Source organism: Oryzias latipes, chromosome 20 (assembly GCF_053564925.1).
Source record: "Oryzias latipes strain Hd-rR chromosome 20, Olatipes_Hd-rR_3.1".
NCBI lineage: Eukaryota > Metazoa > Chordata > Actinopteri > Beloniformes > Adrianichthyidae > Oryzias > Oryzias latipes.
Window position 1 is genome coordinate 25,001,909 of NC_136256.1, and position 22,223 is coordinate 25,024,131.

A 22,223-nucleotide genomic window follows, 5' to 3' on the forward strand; every position below is an offset into this window, starting at 1 on the left:
TGCAATATGAACAAAGAAATACTGATAAATGCTATTTTAAGCTTAATTATCTTTTATATATTTGTCCTCCATCATCAGAAAAATTCTACAATAACTGATTCAAAATACCAAAACATCATTTTCAGTGGAGTGGGTCTTTAAAGTTACGGTAATTTAACTGTGTTTTATTTTTTATTTTTATGTTTGTTTGTTCTGTGTAGCAGAAATTAACAGTAGCCAGACATGGTGATAGAACTAAAAAAGAACGTTTTAAAAAAAGAAAAAGAATAAATACATTTTTAAAAATGACATCCATGACATCTCCAAAAGACGCCTCGCAGGGTTTGTTTTTTATATTTCAGAGGCTCACAGTTACATAAAGTTTGCAGCCGTACTGACTTGACTTCTAGTCTTCTCTGTTCTACATGGTGTCTCATCTGTACTGGAAAGCTGGACCACAGTGTTTTTGATTGAATCAACACTGCCCTCTGGTGGATGCGAGGCCTAATCAGCCGAACCAGGAGACAGAACGATAACAGATGTTGAAACTGAGGTTTCCAGATGTTTTACTGAGTCTTTTAAAGCGTTGACGCGCTGTATCTAAATATTTGGGAGGAACTGCGTCATTTACGGACAGGATGACGCGTTCAGATTCAGATTTTTTTAACAGGTAATAAAGCTGTGGATGAATGAAGACATGGGTGACAATAAAGGGATGTATCAGTGACAACAGAGCTGCAATGAAGTTCTGCGTAATTTTGCTCCTCAAGTCATCGGTGACGGAACTGTGATGCGCGCCGCGCAACAGCCTGCCAGCTCCAGCCTGTCCTGAAGGAAGCCATCGCAGAAGGCAGCGCACATTGTGTTCTGGCCATCAATGCATGAGCGCAGAAAAATCTTTGCACACTTGCAGGAAACGCATGCGCGTAGATGAAACCAACTGGTTTGTGTCAAATCGATGCAGACGGATGTGATCGAGCTGAAAATCACCTGTATTCTGGCATTCATGGTGACACAGTAAGTAATCCTTCGTATATATTTTTTTCTAACAATAAGCCTTTTTGTACTGCTCGTACCATTTTTTTAAACACTCGTCTTAAATGGTAAAATAACGGAGGGAATCCTTTGAGATTGGAGCATCTTCATCTTTCCAGCATGATGGATATTAGGATTCATTTTGGATAAGTCATCCAAAGCGATTTGGATTTGTGACATCATTACCTATACAGCCGATTTTTGTTTTTCTGTCAGAACACACATTTTCACCCTATTCGATCAAATAATTTCATTGTGTTACTATAAATGGCTGCTTGCTTTGGGGGTGAGCGCCTTTCTTGCGTCTACCATCACGCGTGCGCATCCTCCCGAGGATACAACTGATGGATGCGATCTCTGCGGTCCAGAGTGACGCCTTGTCGCTGTCATCACTGCTCATCCCTGCGCGGAGAGGAATGAGAGGGAGGCGTGGAGGTCTGCTGTTCATCATACTCAGTGGAATATCTGCAGATGGCTTCCTGAGCTGTTTTCACTCAATTATTTGTTAAGCTGCAGCCCATTAAGCGCTGTTTGTGGATACAAACACATCGATTTTCAAGCTCGCGTGCGTAAAAGTCTCACATCAACATCCTAAAGTGCATTCCGCAGGTATTTCCCCTTCATGACAATCAGTAGAGCTTATTCGGGGAAACTCTGAAACATTTCAGGCCTGCTTTGGATGTGTAATCTGATCATTTAATTGTTTGTGAAGCATCTTCCTGGTGCGTTATCTCCCATTAATATCCCTGATTTCCTTTGCTAGCAGTCCATGGGCTCAGAGCGGGCGGAGATGCGCAAGAGACAGATGCAGGTTCATCAGGAAGCAGCTGCCAGTGTCCTCCAAGCGCGCCACAGAATGGGAAACACCCCCACGAACGCCTCAAACGCCTGCTGCTTCTGCTGGTGCTGCTGCTGTAGCTGCTCCTGGTAACACACAGCATTTTTCTCCAGATAAGAGACCAATAGTTTAAAATACAAATGCGGTTTGGGCCCAATTGCAACTTTTCCAAATAAAATGTACTGTCTTATTCCACACAAAACAAAAATATCTAATTTTGATCAACTTCTAAAATAAGTTAATTAGAAAATAGTCACCTAATATTGGGTATTTGAATCAAATGTGCTGCTTTGGTTATAAATGTCAGCTCTTTAAACTTACTTATCTTTAAAATGTGTTTGCACAAATATAGAATAAATAAACGAGAATCTAAAAATTGTATGCCTATGAAGTTGATATTAGCTTGTCCTTAAGAAGTTTTGAGGAATTACCATATTTGAACAAAAGGGTGGAGTGGGGGAAAAAAACTGCAGAGCCACACGCTGGTCAACAGCAGTACTGCACCCTGTCCTTTCTTCTTTTCATTTCAGAGCCTGTGATGTTGATCATTCATGCACAGCTTTTGGTTTTACATAAATAAAAGATGCTATTTTTAAAACCCCACACATTAACTGAGGTAAAAAATAAATAAAAGTACAGCTGGTTTCAACACAAAAGCAATAGATTGCCAAACCTCACAATATAATAAAAAATAAACATGGAACCTCATTAACAATTGTGATCCAAACAATAAAATGCATCTCAAAGCTTTGTTCTCATTTTGAGACTAAATATAGAAACAAACCAATATTTGCAGTGAGCATACTTTCCCTTTCTGTACTGTAATCCCAGACTGTGTGTTCTGTGCATGAGACCAGTCTGTCTCTCATTGCAAGCTACTACATGTGAGTTCCTGCTGGTCGATGAACAGCAAAACATCAGGTTATTTCTGCAATAATTTACAGAATTTCACTTTTAGTTTTAATTGGTCGACTCCTAACTCATTCCTAACTCCCCCCTCTGAGGACAAGAATATATGTTGTCGCCACGATGTATTTAAATGCCTTGTAATCATCATACATATAATAGGGTTTATTGTGGACTCACCTGAACCAATTAGTCAAAGCCCAGCTGCTCCTACAGGTACTGGGAACATTTTAATTACACACAGGTGAGACCCACACAATGAAGAAGGCAGTTGATACACTTTATTATTTACGCAACAGTTCCCTCTGGATGGGGTTGAATCAGCTTTATGAGAAATAAACACAAAGGATTGTGGCAATGTTGCATTACAATTTCCAGATTATGATGTTGAATTATAATTAAGATGACTTATTTTTTTTTAGATCTAAAGACTGAACTAAACTAATTAAACACATATTTTTGGGAAAAGTACTGGAGTGATTACCATGCTGAGAGCCTGTAAACATAATTTACCCCTAATGAGAGTGGGTCACACTCATTATTTCTTTACCAGCCAGGCTGAAAAATGTATTGTCATGTTGAAACATTCCAACAACAAGATACTTTAGGAGAGGTTCCGACATATTATATGATGGAAACCTGGAAAAACAATGGTTTATATCGTTTTTTAAAGACTCAATCACTCTGATGACAATTGTGTTTTTTTAACACAATTTAGCATTTTTCTGATGATGGAGGAGATATTTAAAGACATTTTTGCTTAAAATTACATTTCTGACTATCTCTTTTTCCAAATTGATGTGAATCAGGAGCAGATGAAAAAATTGAGGTTGGAAAAATAACTTATTTGTGACATAGAAAACACACTTGGTGGGCCACAAGAGGGAGAGCATGTAAACAGAGAGCTCTCAGCAACAAGGGGGGGAGGGTGTTAATCCACGCCAACAGACCCGCCCACAACTCAGTGGCAAATTTCAAATGAACCACTGCCGACCTGCAGAAACTATGTCCTGAAAAGAGGACGAACATTTCAAAAGATCCAAATCTGTTCATAAAGTTTTCAGTCAAAACCACAGAACAAGTAAGGGAACTTTTGTGAGTTTACAGAGATCAGGACTAACGAGATGTGTAATCTCAAATTTACATCAACAATACTGATCTGAAATAAAATAGAGGACCTAAACTTCACCCCAAGATAAAGACAAAACATTTACCACGGTGTTTGACTTTAAATTTACCCTGTTCTGTCCCAAAATCTTCCTAGGTGACAAAAACAGCAAATGGCATGACCTAGATCTTATACCTTATTCCCTATTCTGCCAGCCTGTGGGGGTACTATCATAGTATGGGGCTGCTTCTGTTGATTAAGCATATAAAATGTTCAGGAAGTGAAATATTTCCATCCACACTTTTACGTGGATGAAAAAGGAACATTTAAAAGTAAAAATGATATAAAAAAAGGCTCAGCTGTGACATGAAATGTTACTTGTACACATGGAATGACCTCCTCTGAAGTCATCCGCTGTGATGAAAATCTCTGTTCAAGAAAGCTACTTCTCATTTGGACATGGTTTCTTTTTCAGCTGCTTCTTAAAATGCACTTTAGAGGTGAACTGATGTTAAAACGGATGTTCGTTTCAGTTTGACTGTAAGAGGGGAAGACGAAACCATACAGAGATCTACATTTGAACACAGGACAGAAGAGACAACCAATAACTGTGAAGAAAGGTGATTGCACCACCTTACGACAAACACCTTTAGCATGTTGGAGTAAAGCCTTCAAATGAATAACTTGATCTCTTCTTTTTTTGTTTTTCTCCAGTCCAAAGCCCACTTTGGAAGACGCTAACTCTTGGGCAGTGTCGTTTGAAAGGGTGATGAAAAGTGCAGCTGGACGGAGCTGCTTCAGGCAGTTCCTGAGGACAGAGTTCAGCGAGGAGAACATGATGTTCTGGCTCGCCTGTGAGGAGCTCAAAAAGGAGACTAACAAGATTGTGGTGGAGGAGAAAGTACGTCAGATCTATGAGGACTTCATCTCCATCCTATCTCCAAAAGAGGTGACTACTACTGAAAAATATACAGTCAAACTAGGCAATATGTTTCTGTTAAAAAACTGATAAATTAGGGAAATCAAAATTGATCATATAGTTTGTTATGGATCATTGGCTGTATATGATAACTGGACTGAGTGACCCCTTTTCCCAGGCGTTCCAAATGGTACCCATTAACTCCAAGAAGCCAAAATCCCGTAGACTTCTATAGACTTCTATATATATTATATAATTTAATTAGCCTGTTTGGCTGCAGACATCAACATCCAGTACCAGAAGTCCTCGAATTGAACTGAAAGTTCCCCCATATCGCCTGAAAATAAACAAATTTTCTCCATTTTAAGCTTTAATAGTTTTTCTTCTTCTTTTTTTTACATTTTTGAACCTTTTTTTGGGCAAGGGTTAAGGTAAGGGTAAGTTGTGTACTTTCCGCAACCAGCCGCCGATGATGTCAGGCTCCATCTTGCCTGCAGCTAGGTCCCTCTCGATTTTTTCCACACCTAATTCGATTTCTGATTTTCTCCCTTTACTTTCTCTGAACAAAAATTACAAATGATGACAAAAACTGTTTTATTAAACATCTTCTTTGGAAGTTGGCCTGAACACAAAGTGCAACAAAGCGGCAATGTGTTTTGTGAGCTACCACTAGCTTCAGCAACTCGTGAAGAGAAACTTTTGTTGCACCTGACAGAGTTTCTGTTTCAGGTGTTGACAGAAATTTGTCGCACTTTCGTTAGCAACAGCCTTCAAACAGCACGTCGTTTGTCAGAAGTCACAAAACCGAACTAGTTCTATTAGAAGAAGCGGTTCGTGTTTGGTAACAGGCTCCTCTTTGCTGAAATGGGCAGGTTGACCTTACTCTAAACAACGGAAACCCAAGAAAGCAGAGTGCAAGGGAAAATAAAATCTAAAATTTTCCCAAAAATGTTTACATTTTTTAGATAAAATCGGTTTATTGTCCAGCCCTGAGTGGTGTGGACTTCCAACAAGCTCACTCCTGATTGGTGAGAATAGTTGCCACAGAAAAGGTTGGTCCGATTTGGACCAATCGCAGCTTACTGATGTCATCTGGGGACCGAATTGACTTCATTTCCTGTAGCCTGGGTGACATCATGCTCACTCGCTCCAGTTCCATAACATTGACATACAGTGAATGTTATGGATTTTCTCCAATTGGTAATCAATGCGGTCCAATAATAAACTATATATGACTATTTTTAGGTTTGTAGTTATAAAAAAGGAAATAAAGGATTATTACCTCTTTTTAAAAACAAAACGTTGATTTTTTTTTATAATATACGAGCGGAAAATTTTATTAATCTGTATGTAAGTAATGTTTAAAGTATCAGAGCATCTTTGTGGACTTTTAGCAAAACATCAGAATCTAATTTCAGGTATGAAAATGTCAAATGAAAACTTAAAAATTGTATGTAGTCCAACAAGTTTTGCCCAGCATTAACCTCAGCAGGTGACTTATTCAATATTTTCCTCACTATGCCTCCTCCTCCTCCTCCTCTCCAGGTCAGTCTGGATTCACGCGTTCGAGAGGTGATCAACAAGAACATGCTGGAGCCGACCTCTCAAACATTCGACGATGCTCAGCAGCAGATTTACACGTTGATGCAGAGAGACTCGTACCCTCGTTTCATAAACTCGTCCATGTACACGGATCTCCTCAAGAACCTGGAGGAGGCTCCTCCAGAGCCATAGACTCTCCCCCCCACCCTGCCAGGCACTTCAGGTTGCGGCGCATGCATCCCACACAGAGAAGTTTCATGTTCGTGTTGGCGTCCGGCTATTTCCAGACCAACTGGTGGAGAACTGAAGACTCCCAGTCTGTGTCCAGCTGTAACTGCTGTTTATTTACCCACCATTAGCTTACCAAAACCCTCAGAGCAAACTAGATCAAGCGCTAGGTTCAGCATCAGTTACTGCAATTGTTAAAAAGAAAAAAAAAAACAAATCTATATTTTTATAAATACTCCCTAGCGCTCCACATTGCACTTTTCTACCTTATTTAGTGAAAGGAAGCATGTATCTGTAAGCACTGCATTTGTATTTAGGTGTATTTGTGAGCCTTAATGCATTTCCAGTTCTTGTAGAAACGTCTAGGTTTTCTTTAACTGTAATCCTAAAAAGAAGGAAAGTGCCTTGGAATAACATCTTCTACACAAGCATCTTTGCTCAAACACGAATGGTGCGACAGTGACTTCACACGTTGGTGCTTTCAGCTCTTTCTCAAAGACGAAACTTTGTACGACTCGATGAGCTGACGCCCGGAATCAATCTCGCCTGTGTCCCAATACTGTGATGTTAGTCACATATTTCATTTAAACCAAACAGGGAAGAAAGCAAACACTGAATACATGATTATGACCACTGATATTTGTGTATTTAAAACCAATTTGTGTGAAATAGTTATTTGAATTCTCACAATTTAAATAAAGCACAATCAGATCACGTTTTGTTGTCCGTTTCTTTTGAACATTCACAGAATATTCCACTCTTTTCTAAAGCTAAAGCTTTGCACTGGCTTGCCTTGAAATTACACATGATTTTCAAAATTGCCCTCAGAGGATGCTAAGACAAATTAAGGCATTCAAGAAGCCCACATGTTTAGCTTGTTTAAAAATAAACACGAAAGAAATTCTTTTAAGATAAATCCAAAAATAAAAAGCAGCAAAATCCAAATTTAAAAATCTGTAAGCAACAAAGAACGGATCTTACATTGGAAATATCTAATTCAACGAATCAACACAAGCTTTAATTAGTACTACACTAAGTAATTATGGCAAAAAAATACTTATAAGAAAGTAAATACTAAGTCATAATGTATAGCCCTGGTTATTAAAACACATTTCCAGTAAGAAATGGCTCATCTGAATGGCAAGATCTTAACAATCAAGCAAATAAGGTATTTCTGCTGTAACACTGAGGGTTGCGCATGGCTCCAGGTCAGAATGCAGCACCGCGCCAGTCATGCCTCTCCCAGGAAAACTGTCCCAGTCCCCGTCTGAATCTATGGAATAGCAGCATGGATTTTTTGTCAAGTGAGTCGGTGCTCCTCCGGTCTGGTCTCGCTGGAGTGGAGCTCTGACTGAATCCAAACAAAAATGCCCGAAGTTCATTCATCGCTAACGGCGGGAAGATGTTTCTCTATGAACCGTTTAACGTCCACCATTTCCTGCAAAAGCCAGAAACATAAATGAATTAAAGCCACGAGCGGCGTTGTGAGGCCCGCAAAAGTGCTACCTGTCCCTTCTCTTGCCGCCACCCTTTGACCCGCCCTCACCGGCTACACACGCTTTTTTCTCCCCCTCTTCCCCAGCCACCCTGCTAAGAACCATATGTGACAAATTCATCATAAAAAAATGTATATATTGGCTTTTTTGTCAGCTTCATCTCCATAGCAACTATTTTATGTTTGGGTCACCTAGGGATGACAAACCGGTCTATGTAATTTCTAGAAGAATCGACAAAAGTCAATTAATTTTTTTATCTTCACAACAGGGTTGTTGTTGTTTTTTGGCCAACAATGCTCACATTTCTAAAACATTCATATTTAACGCCAAAGATTAATGTATTAAAACTTCACAATATTCTGGTAAAAAGAAGAAAAAAAAGTTCTGGTTGTGGTTTTAGACTTAACCAGATGGAGTGTGTCTGAAATGTCGTAAAAAAATAGCTTAGAAAAACGTTTCCGGTTCTCAAGTTGTGCGAAAATGTGGAAATTGTTCAATTTTACACTTTGTCACATTAACGGCTGCCAAGCCGTAGAACCTGCAGCTATCCCATAATCATTTCCAAACTCCCTTTTGATATCACAGACACGTTTTTGGTTTCGTTAGTGGATTTTGAAACACATGTTTTACGCCCATAAGAGATTTTTGCCCCATTTTTGCAGGACAGGACAAAAGTCAAAGAAGGGAACCGGTTGGAGGACGCAGCACACGGACCTCAGGACAGGTGCTGTGAGGTAGACCTCGATACGTCTTGAAGGCCATGTTTGCCGGGTTGATCAAACTCTTCATTTTCTCTGCCGTCTGGGTGCCAAACATCAATGGGACCAGAGGGTCTGCGTCTCCATGGCACTGCAGCACGTGCATGTCCTTGTTAGCACTGTTGGCTGCTGCCTGAGAATAGAAGAGATTAGGGTTATTCCTATGATCTGATTACGACCGATTATCACATGACTGTAGGATTGCTCAAATCCATGAAAGCGCCTATTGGCAGCTACTTGGAATATGTTTTGGAACTGGAAGGATGAAGACGGTAGTTTTGACTAACTTGAGGGAATGACTTGCGGAGGGGAAGCCAGGAGCTTAGAGCGATCACGCCGGCCAGCTTCTGCTGAGTTGTCAGTGCTGTGTAAAGAGACAATGCTCCACCCTGGAAAAACAAACCCACCATCCAGTTTGTCTCACACAGGATCTGTTTATCACCACAGACAACAGACAAGACACTTCTAGCATCATGTCAACAGGGAAGTGGTGCGAAGCTTCCGATTCCAACAAAAATAGGCTTTTTGTCCTTTAAATCATAACATCTTTTTGTATTAGTGATCTCTTTTGAGCCCTAAAAAGAAATAATTGATATATTTTTTATTGAATAAATGTAATTATAGTGTGCTTTTAACTGATAAAACAAAACAAAAGAGTGCTTTAGTCATATTTTACACTGATTTATGTTATTTATTGCACCCTCTGACATCTGCAACACTTACCTGTGAAAATCCTCCCAGGATAATTCTGTGTGAAGGGATGCCATTCCTCACTTCTTGCTCTATCAAGGTTTTAACTGAAAATCAAATTTAGAAAAAAAGAAAAGTTCTGACAAATCTGCAATAAAATAACTCGCAACTAAAACCCACATTAAAGACTCACGATTCTCTGAAGCTCTCTTGATTCCAGCCTCATCTTCATCTGCATCTGGGCTCAACCCATAGATGTCAAACCTGAAAAAGACAAACTTTTGTTATGTTCACACTAGAAATGGGAATTCAAGCGACCACTTCCAGTGAAATGTCGACGTAAACGCTCGTTTATGCACCCTTTGGTCTTCCATGTTCAAAGCTCTGGCTAGTTTTGTAACCCTTGTGCTATCCTAGGCACTATTGCATTGGGAGTTGGGTCATCTAGACCCATTAGACAGTGCGCTGAACCTTTTTTCTTCAATGATTTGTGATCTTCACTGGTGTCCATGGATTACATGAAATCTTTCCACCTTTATCCACCTTTGTCATGGTAGGAATAACACATCAATGTAAAAGGTGGGGTCATCTAAGATAGCACAAGGGTTAAAGGGCTTATATCGTGCTATTCTTCAGCCTTTCAGAATAAACGACATCCATATATTAGATCATACGTTACCTTTGGCACTCTAAAGAACACATTTCCTATGAAATGTGAGTTATTTTCGCAGCTAATTTCCTACCCGGAAGTAAGACGCCTGGATCTCTACGGCTCCGCTTTTACTCCTTGTGGGTAAACCTAGAACCGGCCTCGGCAGCATCGGCTGTGGATGTGCATATTGTGTATATAAAAGGAAAGCGTTTAACCGATCACCCCTGGCTCCACTGAGGAAGTGGGCGTGTGTGTTCGCCAGGGGGCGGAGCTGACAGCTCAGTCTCTGCTCTTTCACTTTGCGAAGTCATAATGTGAGAACCCGCTCATTTTTGTGGATTGGGAGGGGTTGGTGCTCAGAGAGCAGGGTTTCAGATAAATGCTCAAAGATGCGTGAATGGATCAAAATGACTGCTTTGGGGTTGTTTATAGCGAGAAATGAATATTATTATACATTTATAAGGTCAAAAGGTTCATTTTGAACGATAAAAGTTGAACTTTAATCAGGGACTCGGGTTTGGTAGTATCGATGGATGGCATCCCTTCTAAAACACGGAAGAGCCAAGCGTTTGAAAATCAATCTTGGAGGAGAAATTACAAATTGCAGTTAAATGACAAAGTTTTTCATATATTGGAATAGAGCTTTGAAAGAAAAAAGCCTGGAGCAAGATTTGCACTCCGTTGACGTTGCACACCTCCTTTAACGCCGAGTACATGCGCTTGTTTTGGGTAGCAACAGTCCACTTTAAGCACCGTGTGCTAAACCCACGTTCAAGAAGCAGTCGGGCATCTGACATGCACACCGGGCATGAACAGGTCCAAAGAAAAACAACGGTGACCCTCACCAAGAAGGCATGGACATCCTCATGTTTAATGAGACAGGCATGGTGGGGCTGTGAAAAAACAGAGAGGGGAGTTGAGCAAGTACATGCAAATATCAATCAGAGCAATTAAGACTTTTCCAAACTTACGCATGTGGAAAAATGTACTTCACATGAGGTAGTCTGATGCCAGCAAAAGCCTCTGCCCAGCCGTGCCTGTCAAGACAGACAAAAACAAACACTTTCTTTATGAAACTATTCAGCACCTAAGAACAGAAGAAGCCTGTCTTTCATACCCAGTGTCACCAAGTCCATGCAGGAATACGACCTGTACAAAACAACAAGAACACTACTAATCAGGAAGGGCGCGTGGAAATCAACGCTTTCTTTCTTTGTCGTTGTGTTGTTTGTTGTAAACTCACCGCCGCGGTGGCTTTCCGGGCAGCAGGCACTATGGCAGGTAAAGGCGCTGACATGTTGTTGCCGCACATACAGCGCTGAGACAGCTGATATGCACGGGGGATGTTAGCACCTTGTTGCTAATAACGACGTGACCTGCTGTCAATCTGAGTCGAAATTACGGGCTTCAGAGCACAAACGACGCTAAAATAAACAAACACCTGCTGGCCATCCAGAATAAAGTAGCGCTGCCTCCTGCCACCTGTAGATGGATATGTTGTTGTTTTTAAAAAAAAAGGGAAATATCCAAGTAAACAACACGCCAAGTCAGCTCAGTAGCTACTCGCCCGCTATTCGCCTTCTGCTAAGACAAACCTTTGTAGCCCCGCCCCCGAAGCAACAACCTTTAATTTCATTTGCTCCCCGTCTTTAGGGAAAATGTGATTGGTTGAAAAACATGTCACTTTGATTTGCCTTCACAGTAAGAGTAGTGACCACTAAAAAAAAAATTTACACTTGCTGCGAAAGTGCTTGTATTACTGCTAGTAGCTGGATCAAGTTACAGATTTATAAAATATGTTAAAACAAATTGCAACAAAAAGTTGTTTTTGAATAAAAATGTGGCCAAAACATGTTAGAAAACTGATTCTAAAGGATTTAGTCAGTTTAGTAAAAAAAAAAAAATGTTACAAACATAAAAATAATTGAAATAATTTACTAGCTGGGTGTCTAAATTGTCAAAAGTTTATAATGAAGGAGCAACGATGGGCTAATATTAAACATTAAAAGTGAGGAGGGAATGTAGCCACTGAACAAACAATAACATGCTTGGGCTCCCTAAATTATTTATCATTAAAAATAACAACAAAGAAGACTATGTATAAATATTATTTTTCAATCAAATCTAATATTCATGACTGACTTTGACACTAGTTTACGCAAAGTTTATTTCGTGGAGTTTTCAAACTTTTAATTTGAAGTTAACAGAAAACTCCTCTCCCCTACATCCGCTTCCGCCAAATCACGTGATGTGTATGTCCTTGGTTTGCTAACTTTGGCATGTGAGCCGGAATCATGTCTTTTCCTAAAAAACCTGGTGGTAAAGCGTTGGATGTTTTGCAGAATCTTCCGCGAATTACATTAGCGAATTTACGGCCTGAGCCAGGAGCGAGAAAACGGGTAATTTTACTTTTCTTCCTTTTGTTATATTAACATTTATTTAACACTGTGTTGCTAACGTAGCTACTAGTAGTTAGCTTAAACCCTGTGAAGGGTTTTGACCATGCATGGCTGCTGGACTATAAAACTAACGCTTTTGTGTTTCAGGAGAGAAGACGGGGAAGAGGACAGCACGGGGGAAACAGAAGCGGACGAGGTCACAAAGGAGAGCGGCAGAGGGGGACCCGTCCTCGGTTGGGGTTTGAGGGAGGGCAGACCCCGTTTTATCTAGCTATACCTAAATATGGCTTTAATGAAGGACACAGGTAAACAACATCCAGCTTCATATACGTTCAAACAAGAAGACATGTTAATATTGCCAAAAATTATGAAAGTAAACATGGATTCTAATAAATTTTTAAAAACAATTCTAAAGTACTAGTTGTAAGGCTTCTTTATTATTATTATGATTTTAACTAATTTACAGTATGTATTTTATAAGGTCTGTGAATTTAAATTATTTCATTTTTTTTATTCAAAAGATCATATTTGATTTAAAGTTTTAAATACTTCAACTTCATGTTTTCATTAAAAAAAACAACAACAACAACACACGCTTATCGTCATCAAACTGTTTTGACAGACCTGGCACTTCAAACTGAACTCATGTAAAACTTTGAGGATTGAAATCAAATATTCTCAGTCAAAATGACCAATAAAACATTAAGGTTTTCTCCATTTTGTACGTGGATTTTTGCATTGTTTCTGTAGGAAAGATAAATGAAAATCTCATTAAGACCAGTTTGTCTTTTTTGTTTTTCTTAGTCGACGTCCTCAATACCAGCCTCTGTCACTGAAACGACTGCAGTACTTGATCGATCTGGGCCGTGTTGACCCGACCCAGCCCATAGACCTGACCCAGCTCGTCAATGCCAGAGGAGTGACGATCCAGCCTCTGAAGAGGGACTATGGAGTCCAGCTTGTTGATGAGGTAACCAGGTCTCTGTTGTGCTTTCTTAGTAGAGGTTAAGGGTAACTCTAAATTGTACTTGTTTAAAACACACACTGTAAAGAGTTAGAATCCAACTCAAAGTTATATTTTTCCATAATAGTCTGTTGTAAATATGTATACATGAGTACTACTCTCCTGAAGGTTGGCTAATAGAAGAAAGAACAAATTTGGGTTTTATTAAATAAATCCTTAATGGATTTTCACTTTGATATGTCAATAAAGATGCTATAGAGGTTTTTTAACTTTTCATGCAAACCTTTTTTTATTTTTACAAGTCTGCATTCAGATTTTGAAGCTATTAGACGAACATTTTCAACCAGAACTGACTCTTGCCACCAGGGGGCACTGCAGGACAGCATTGTCTAACATACACAGATAAAGATGTTTGTTCACCTGCTCCTTTTTATCTTTGCTCTTTCAGGGTTCTGATATTTTTGCAGCCAAAATAAACATAGAGGTTCAGAGAGCATCTGAAGGAGCCATCGCTGCTGTCGAACGAAACGGAGGCGTCATCACCACCAGCTTCTATGATCCCATAAGTATTGGTAACTAACCAGTGAGCGCTCTCAGTTTCATATGTCCATGCTTTTAGTAGGACGGGCTGTAACGTGTTTTTCTCTTACAGAGATTCTCATCAGGCCCGTGCCATTCTTCATGCGTGGCCAACCCATCCCGAAGCGAATGCTACCCGGGGAGGACATGGTTCCGTACTACACGAGCGCTGAAAACCGAGGTTACTTGGCCGATCCAGACAAAATCCAGCAGGCCCGGCTGGCCCTGGCGCAGAAGTACGGCTACGTGTTGCCAGATATTTCAAGGGACGAACTTTATCACATGTTGGCTATGAGGAAGGATGTTCGACAGGTCTTCTTTGGGCTCTCTCCAGGCTGGGTTGTTAACATGGCAGAGAGGAAAATTCTGAAACCAACTGATGAAAAACTGCTGAAATACTACACGTCATAGGTTCTTTGTGTACAGTATATTATTTTATATTGAAAATAATGCTGTGATTTAAATAAAGGGAATCCTTTAAAGACTCAATTTTGTAGATTTCATGCGGTTTAATGATAGTCAATGCTGCGCACACCCCATGTTGATGAGTCTGAGCGTATCTGCCTCATGTTAGATGATGGAAGGAACGCGAGATGCAGCAGGTGAGGAGGAAATGAGGAAAATAAGATAACTCAAAGAATGAAAACAGGAAACAGATGCCCGCTGATGTGTGCTACTTGTGAAGCGGGCTGCACGGACCTTAGTAGGGGAGTCTGAAATTAGTCATAGGCAGCTGTATCCTGATGTTCAATGGATCCAAACTCCCCCTCCTCACCCTGTTGGGATACAATCAAAGGCAAACAATCATATGACTTCTCAGATATTTAAAAAAAAAAGTGCCGAAAGTTTCATTAAACATGTTACATTGACATGTTTTTGGGACTAAATTGACTTTTCAGATTATGTCTGAGGCTGTAATGTCTGCTTAATATAAATGTCTATTTAATATACACCCATATTTATTTTTAAAGTCAAAATGCCGCTCTATTAATAGTTTGACATTTTACACATTGTTTTAAGGAACGCTGAATATTTTAATGAAAGGAAATAGCATTATTTTAAAAAGAAATCTCTTCTATGTAAGTAATCATTAAAGAAAAGGTGTTTTCCTTATATATGTATTAAAATATATATATTTAGAATGGGCTTTCCTATTAATTGTGATAAAATGGTCTTATGTCAAAGGTCTCCCCTCAATCTGAAGTGTCTCATAAAGCAGTGGACACACACAGGCAGCCCTGCCAGGAAAAACCAGCCCAAATTCTTATAGCATAATACTTTAAATAAATCACGCCACAGGAAAGAAACAGCACAATCATTGTTTATGGCAGAACTACAGCGCTTATCTTCAAAGCAGCAGATCCTTTTGAATTTGTATCAGGTCTCAGACGAGCAGCAGAGAGGGAGCAGGAGTGACCGAGACGCAAACATCCAGCCTGTGAACGTGTGGCTGCTGAGGGTTTGCATGAAAACAGGGAAGAACTGGAAACCATTCATTTACTTTGGCCCAGGAGAGTTTGTCAGCGTTTTGTTGTCTGCAGTTGGCGCTCCAAATAATCTAATGTCTGAGTCTAACCAGTTCACACGTTTTAATTAAACATTCAGACATTGCCGGAGAAGCTGAGCAGATTGTTGCCGTGAATGAGCCGTTTAGGACAGACACGGTGTCTCACAAGTGACAGTCAAGTTCTGGGTAATAATTAGAGCTAATTACAGCTAATTGCGAGAATCTTCCTTTGCTGTCTGCAGAGGACAGTCGAGTGTCAGAGGGTGAATCAGGATGAAACGGAAAACACCACAGATGTTAAAAGCGAAGGACATACAAGGCTCAGAAGTGGGACTTCATCAGTTCCACAGATAAGAGTCTTATCACTGCAGAATACAATTACTAATTTGCAAAGAATAGAGATGTTCCTGCACCAAGACAGGAGCTTTGCCTCGTTAGTCACCTTCAATCTTTAGAAGCCAACATGGTCGACAAACTAAATTAACTTATAGAGCCAGAAAAGGAGCCAGACCAGGGGTCCGTGACCTACAAACACTAAAAGAGCCATTGGGTTTTGTTATTTCAATGACCAAAACTCGGCAAAAGCTGCAAAGTCCAACTTTACCGTTTAGAAAAATACAGTTTATTTATTTATATTTTTTTGGCCATCAAGCCATTCATTTATAAAAGATTAAAAAAATAGCTTGTAAAAATGTACAGGAATGAAATAATAGTGTTTTACTCTTATTATCTAACTTTTGACAGCAGCACATCTTTCAAAAATAAAATGCACCTTGTGTCAAATAAGATCCTGCTGTTATAGATTTGCAATTAACTTAAAGAACTTTGTCTCTGAACAGCAACTAGACACAATAAAAGAATGAGTTTAACCTTATTCCAATGATAGATCCTAAACAGTTTACTCTCATTTTGCTTATTTATCTTATGTGTGCATTTTGAAGGAATGGAAAAGCTACTATTTTTTAATCACGTAAGATAAAAAATCTAAAAATTAATGACCAAACTTAACTAAATAACCCATTATTTATTCAAATTGTTAGCATTTTTCGTCACAGCCAAAGAGCTTGAAGGGAGGATAGAGTGTGGCTCTAGAACCTTGGGTTGCAGACGGTTATTAATAAAAAATAAAATAAAATAAACAATATTTAAAGCACTGATAAACTTTTACGGGGAGTTGGAAAAAATCACAAATGTTCTGTAACAAGTTAAAGCACCAGAAGTCACAAACAGTAATGTTTTACTCCTGGAAAGGTAAATAAAGGTTTTTAGTTTAAAACTTGAGTAGTAGTAACAGTTTAGTAATCTGCTGACATAAATATTCAATTTCAGAAAGATGCTGCTTGTTTCCATACTCAAGTGGAATAAATATTACGAAAAAGCTTTTCTGTCCTCATTCATTCAGGAGACATTGGCTTAACCTCTTAAGACCCAAGAAATTGTTTCACTTTCCTTTGACACAGCCCCAGTTAAGCAGAATTTTGTACGTGATGTCCACACGCGTGGACGCCAGATCCCAAGAGGTTAAAGTTAAGTCGTCTGGAGTGAAAAACGTTAACCTGCATCCAGCTAGTGTTTGAAGCCTGGATGAACGGCTGTCTTTGCTCAGAGGTGGGGGCATCAGTGTTCTGTTAATAAGGCTACATTAAGCTGCTCCCCACCGGGAGGCATGTAATCCTCTGACGCAGGGCCGGGCCGGGCCTCGCTGGGCAGGGCGCTGTTTACATGGGGAGTGTGGAGGCTCACACTCATTGCCCTGCAAGCTTTAGTTTTTAAATGAATTTGCTGAAATGCATGATTGAGGAGTGGGGTGGGAGGGTGGGGGGGCTGCATATAGTGTGTGAGACTTTACAGTGCATCTTGATGCTGACCTGCTGTGCCCAACACAATGCAATAAAGTCCCTCGCTGCGAAGATCATGGTCACTTGAGACAACAGTATTAGGTCCTCTTCACACCTCTATGAAACAATGCAGTTGTCGACGCTATAGTCGGAATACAATGCTTTCTTTATCAGAGGCCAAGATGGGCCTGCTGGTTGCACTTTTGTCATTTCCTCATCTTCCCTTGGATAGACAAATGTCTAGAATCTATTTACGTCCGTCAGATTAAAAATCAGAAGTGCTCTAAATCCCAAATGAGTGTAATGTCTTACTTCCACATTTGCTGCAAGCTCCATCCCTAATCCAGAACAGTCAGAATCTCCCCGCAAATCCAGTTCGGCTTCTCCGGCTCTTGCAGGTCCTCTACATGTGCCAGCCCCATCATCACTGCTCCAAAGTGAAGAAGAAGAAGAAGAGGAGTGTCCCATATATGAGTTCTGTCCAATGCAATGACACATTCTTAGAGAACAATACCCATTTAGAAAGCACATTGACTTGCAAAAATCTGATGAAACAATGCTCTGATAGGGTCAGCACAGATTAGGATTACCAATAGGAACGACGTTAAGGTGAAATTTACAGAAAAAATGATTATAATGATGACTCAGACAGTTCATCCACAACACACAAATATTCTGTTCTGTTCTTTGAGATGACGTCATTCGCGTTAAGGGTCAGCCGAAACTCACGTTTTTGTTTTCCAGCTGGGACGTTCAAACTATTTGATTAAATCCATTTGCGCTCCTCGTTGCGCGCTGGAGCGTGCGCCTTTTCACGCGGCGGATGTGGATTCGGGCTCTAATGCTGACGACCTGAGAGAAACACATTTACCTGGATCATGAGGTTTCCACATCGTTCTTCAGCAGGCACGGCTGTTTTGATGGATAATTTCATTTGCTTTACAACTTTTAATTCATCAAAACTAAATGTTCTACGGAGATCAACATCAACATTTGCACAAACTACATTTTATTTGGGGCTGCCTTAATTACACTTGCTTTTATTTTGAAGTGATTGTGAATTTAAAAGGAAGCTTGTGGGTGCAGGTGCAGTTAATGCAGGAAAGCGTGTTGCAGTTTTCACGCTGGCGTTGTCAGCATCATGAAATCTACTGAAGGAAGCTGGAATGACATCGTCCAGCATGATCTCTCCTATGTTCATTAAGGAACAAAATAGGCATTAAATCTTTAATGGCATCCTTAAAATAACTTCCAATTTGTTGCTTTAGAGGTGTTTATTTCTAGATTTTGGAATGTTCATGAGGCTTGGGTGAGGGGCGTTTTCCAATTGGAACTTTATTTAGGATAATTTTCCAAACGTTTTGCGTAGAAATTCAACTTTTTCACTGGTCAAAACAAAGTTGGGTCAATAACTTTTGTGTTTTTTTTAATTACTTGATTAATTTATTTAGAAAATAGCAGAAATGTACCATGTTATCTGTAAAAGACTAAAGTGCTGGAATCTCGCGTCTCTGATTGTGAACCTGCTCCTCTTTTTCCACGAGTAGGTAAACAAAAGATAGCCTATTTTCCTTTTCATGGAGACCTGAGCTCATCACGCTTCCTTTATCTTTTCCTCCTCTTTTTCAAACACTTGTGAGCGTGTAATAAACACGTCTTGATCATGTTTGTTTCAGTCCTGTAAAATGCGCTTTGATAAAGGCAGTGGATGGCCCGATAAGAGCTTGAGTACAGCCATGTAATTAGTAACCAGAGAAAACTTTGATGTTTATCCCGCGTGCGTCTCATCACCTAAGAATCTATTCATTTTGTTTCTTTGCGGCGGTAAAAGGTGTCGTCTGGTTTCAAAAGTACTTTTAAAGAATCAAAGAGGAAGAGTCGTGATTTCTTTCTGTCCTTTGTTTAAAAGTTTAAGTTCAGATTTCAAGTTTTTAAAATTGAATTATTATAAAACCAACGTTATTTGATAATTGTGACAATAATCAATTACATGCATATTTTTTATAACTTGTATTATATTTGCTTGACTTTAAACATTTATATGAAAGGGTCATCATTACGCGCTTTTTACGCATCCCAAGCGCAAAGGTGACTCTTTGCTTTTTGAGTGAATTCACTTTTTTCTGTGAATCAGTTGTGAAGTTTATTAATGTTTGGGTCTTCCAGCTGAAACGTTGTGGGGTCGTTGATTGGGGGGCTTCAGGTGGGCCTATCACCGACCTGAGAAAATACCTTAAATTCACACCTTGAATCCACTCCTCCTTGTCCTCCTCCTCCTCTTCCTCCTGTTGGTGGAGCGGCCCCTTAAATCCGTCACTCCGCTTCACCGTAAGGATGACAGTGGCCTGCCGCCAAGCCGAAGCATCAGTGTCATCGATTCCAACATGCGTTTCAGCCACGACCTCGCTCACCTCCAGCCCCGCGCAAACATGTTCGAAAGCGAGGAGCCAGGGGCCGCCGAGCGGGAACAGATGAGCGACTTGCGCTCGCCGGGTTCAAGGCCCTCCAGCCCCATGTCTGTGAACTCGGACTCCAGCTGCAACAGTCCCGAACCCAAGTCTGCCTCGACGCAGAGGGTCAGGAGACCCCTGAACGCGTTCATCATTTGGACCAAAGAGGAGCGCAGGAGGCTGGCGCAGCTCAACCCAGACCTAGAGAACACGGACCTGAGCAAAATCCTTGGTAATGACGCATTTGAATTATGTGTTGTGGATTTTAAGCATCTGTAGCTCACCTTAGGGGGCACGTTTTTGGTCTTCCTCATGATGCTCTCAGATACTTTGACTGTAAAGGTCAAAGGTTTGCCAAACTAATGAATGGAGAAATATTTTACAAGTCTGTGTCCCTGCAGGAAAAACCTGGAAGGCCATGTCCTTGGCAGAGAAGCGTCCATACATGCAGGAGGCTGAACGACTTCGGGTGCAGCACACCATTGACTACCCCAACTACAAATACAGGCCTCGTCGGAGGAAGCAGCTGAAGAAGGGCGCCAAAGCTCAAACATCAGAAGCTTCTTCAGGCTTCGGCATTCCCTACAACCTCACCTACCTGCTCCAGAACCAGCAGCAAAATGCACCTTCCTTCTCTCACGTGCCCATGCATGGCGCCTATACAGACCCCACACATTTCCCAAGATCAGCATCAGAAACAGAGGCTTTCTGTAACATCCCTGCCATGCACTCAACCCCGCCTATCCTGAGGACAGAGCATCAGATGTACTTTGGCTCCCAGCAAGAGCAGTTTGGTTTCCACAGCTCTGCAGGTCCTCGCGCTGAGCAGGGGGAGTCCCAAGTCTGTGGGCTCTCACAGCACCCTGGGGGCCCCTCCCTGGAGCTTTACTTAGAGCAGGTTCAACTGGACATGTTGTATGATCTGGACCGCAGCGAGTTTGAACAGTACTTGGGCCCAGCTCCTCACAAACCGGAGTCAGGAAGTCCCAGCAGCAACAAAGAAACAAATTCAGTGTCATAAATCTCATTAGCTTAGTGTAGTTTTTTTATTATTCCATTATGTCACCTCATAACATGTTGGGAATTTTATATTTTTGTTTGTGATATTGAGTTGAGTGTGTTGTTTTTCTGTCATAATCAATGATATCAATAAATATTTCTAACTTAACATCAGATTCCCTTTTTTTTAAATTGATAATCAAAACTCAGTTTTAGCAAAATATATTGAAAAGAAAATATCCAAGTTAATGCAGCAAAATGATACGACAGTTTTAGGGCCACCAAAAAAAAATAAATTATAAAAGTAATTAAAAAAGTATGATTTAAGGTCGTAAATTTATGAGAAAACAACTTGTAAATTTCGCCAAAAGGTTCCGAATCTCGGTTTTTTAAACCTATCCTGAATTAAAGCTTCACAAAAGGCTTTGCATATTTCATCCCCAAGCTAGGCTCCGATAAACGGAAAACTTAGGTGTTTTTTATAGTTCTATGACCTTTTTTTTCCATAAGTGTACGAGATTTTTTCTTGAAATTAAAATCTCGTAATTTAACAGTTATGACATTCTTTCTCGTTAATTTACGACATAAAAGTCGTAATAAAAAAATAATTTTCTTTGTAAACTGGCCCTAAAACGTTGTAATATGATGTCAGTCAGGAACAAATTTTAGGGGGAAAAAAGTCATCTTTCAAGCCGTTAAGTCTGAAGGAACAAGAACTTCTGAGTTAAATCCCACATTTCCCACAGTGCAACTCGACAAAACCACTTAATATTCTCAGTTTACTTTATCAGTTTGATAAAATATCAAATTAATAATCTAGTTTGTGTTTTTCTGAACAATGTCACTTTATAAAATGCATAAACACCGATTAAACCAGCAAAATGAATCGGATCAAATCAACTCATAACTCAAAACATTTATTGATCCAGGGATGTTTTATTTCCAATTTTTGATGTCATACCTTGTAAATTGGAAGTAATCAGTCATTGATTTGTTTTTATTACGATAATTCTTTATATAGTTTTATTTTCTTTTTGTATAAGGATTCAAATAAAAACATAGAAATAGGAAAATAATAGCATCTAAGGTATAAAGTTAGGAATTAAAAATGACTTTTTAAATTGTCTGTTACACGATTATAGTAGTACAATGTTGTTATAGTTGTACATTTGGCGAACTGTTGACACCCTGTTTTATTCATGTCCATGTTGGTGAGGAAAGCATGGCGGGCACCAAAAGCATAAAGCTCCCAACTTCCTGTTTCATTTTTTAAACATGTCACAAAGGCTCTAAAAATATGCTCCAAAAATCAACAAATCTCCACACTGGCTCAGCT

At 39.9% G+C, this 22,223-nt stretch overlaps 4 protein-coding genes and 1 long non-coding RNA gene across 6 annotated transcripts; 3 read left to right on the top strand and 2 right to left on the bottom strand.

Moving 5' to 3' along the window:
• Positions 1-493: 493 nt before the first annotated feature.
• Positions 494-7,335, top strand: LOC101160855 (regulator of G-protein signaling 20). Of its 2 annotated transcripts, none has more exons than XM_004081142.5 (5): positions 494-996; positions 1,778-1,941; positions 4,400-4,486; positions 4,581-4,815; positions 6,331-7,335. In XM_004081142.5, the coding sequence occupies exons 1-5, from the start codon at positions 910-912 to the stop codon at positions 6,517-6,519; spliced, it is 762 nt and encodes a 253-aa protein (XP_004081190.1). In that variant the 5' UTR covers positions 494-909; the 3' UTR covers positions 6,520-7,335. The 2 variants fall into 2 exon arrangements, with proteins under 2 accessions (XP_004081190.1, XP_020568088.1); XM_020712429.3 differs by having other exon boundaries at positions 784-996; positions 1,781-1,941; positions 6,331-7,038.
• lypla1 (lysophospholipase 1) lies at positions 7,180-12,414 on the bottom strand. The gene is made up of 9 exons (XM_004081139.5): positions 11,395-12,414; positions 11,269-11,300; positions 11,123-11,188; positions 10,997-11,044; positions 9,693-9,763; positions 9,533-9,606; positions 9,097-9,198; positions 8,766-8,942; positions 7,180-7,993 (listed from the first exon to the last, which is right to left on the bottom strand). Exons 1-9 carry the CDS (start codon positions 11,461-11,463, stop codon positions 7,934-7,936), a joined length of 699 nt encoding a protein of 232 aa, XP_004081187.1. The 5' UTR covers positions 11,464-12,414; the 3' UTR covers positions 7,180-7,933.
• mrpl15 (mitochondrial ribosomal protein L15) lies at positions 12,411-14,582 on the top strand. The gene is made up of 5 exons (XM_004081141.5): positions 12,411-12,550; positions 12,698-12,855; positions 13,355-13,520; positions 13,963-14,086; positions 14,167-14,582. The coding sequence occupies exons 1-5, from the start codon at positions 12,446-12,448 to the stop codon at positions 14,502-14,504; spliced, it is 891 nt and encodes a 296-aa protein (XP_004081189.1). The 5' UTR covers positions 12,411-12,445; the 3' UTR covers positions 14,505-14,582.
• Positions 12,570-17,906, bottom strand: LOC144988113 (uncharacterized). Its single transcript, XR_013651916.1, has 2 exons — positions 17,751-17,906; positions 12,570-14,869 (listed from the first exon to the last, which is right to left on the bottom strand). It is a non-coding gene; the product is annotated as an uncharacterized LOC144988113 (long non-coding RNA).
• Positions 17,907-18,099: 193 nt separating this feature from the next.
• Positions 18,100-21,056, top strand: sox32 (SRY-box transcription factor 32). The gene is made up of 2 exons (XM_004081311.4): positions 18,100-20,120; positions 20,290-21,056. The coding sequence occupies exons 1-2, from the start codon at positions 19,823-19,825 to the stop codon at positions 20,907-20,909; spliced, it is 918 nt and encodes a 305-aa protein (XP_004081359.1). The 5' UTR covers positions 18,100-19,822; the 3' UTR covers positions 20,910-21,056.
• The last annotated feature ends 1,167 nt before the right edge of the window (positions 21,057-22,223 follow it).

Coding starts and splice junctions, on each gene's coding strand:
- sox32 (XM_004081311.4), top strand. CDS start 19,823: ATGCGTTTCAGCCACGACCTCGCTCACCTCCAGCCCCGCGCAAACATG. Junction 20,121..20,289: donor GGACCTGAGCAAAATCCTTG/GTAATGACGCAT, acceptor GTGTCCCTGCAG/GAAAAACCTGGAAGGCCATG.
- lypla1 (XM_004081139.5), bottom strand. CDS start 11,463: ATGTGCGGCAACAACATGTCAGCGCCTTTACCTGCCATAGTGCCTGCT. Junction 11,189..11,268: donor CATGGACTTGGTGACACTGG/GTATGAAAGACA, acceptor CTGTCTTGACAG/GCACGGCTGGGCAGAGGCTT. Junction 9,607..9,692: donor CAAGAGAGCTTCAGAGAATC/GTGAGTCTTTAA, acceptor TTTGATTTTCAG/TTAAAACCTTGATAGAGCAA.
- LOC101160855 (XM_004081142.5), top strand. CDS start 910: ATGAAACCAACTGGTTTGTGTCAAATCGATGCAGACGGATGTGATCGA. Junction 997..1,777: donor CTGGCATTCATGGTGACACA/GTAAGTAATCCT, acceptor TTCCTTTGCTAG/CAGTCCATGGGCTCAGAGCG. Junction 4,487..4,580: donor ACCAATAACTGTGAAGAAAG/GTGATTGCACCA, acceptor GTTTTTCTCCAG/TCCAAAGCCCACTTTGGAAG.
- mrpl15 (XM_004081141.5), top strand. CDS start 12,446: ATGTCTTTTCCTAAAAAACCTGGTGGTAAAGCGTTGGATGTTTTGCAG. Junction 12,551..12,697: donor AGCCAGGAGCGAGAAAACGG/GTAATTTTACTT, acceptor TTTGTGTTTCAG/GAGAGAAGACGGGGAAGAGG. Junction 13,521..13,962: donor GAGTCCAGCTTGTTGATGAG/GTAACCAGGTCT, acceptor TTGCTCTTTCAG/GGTTCTGATATTTTTGCAGC.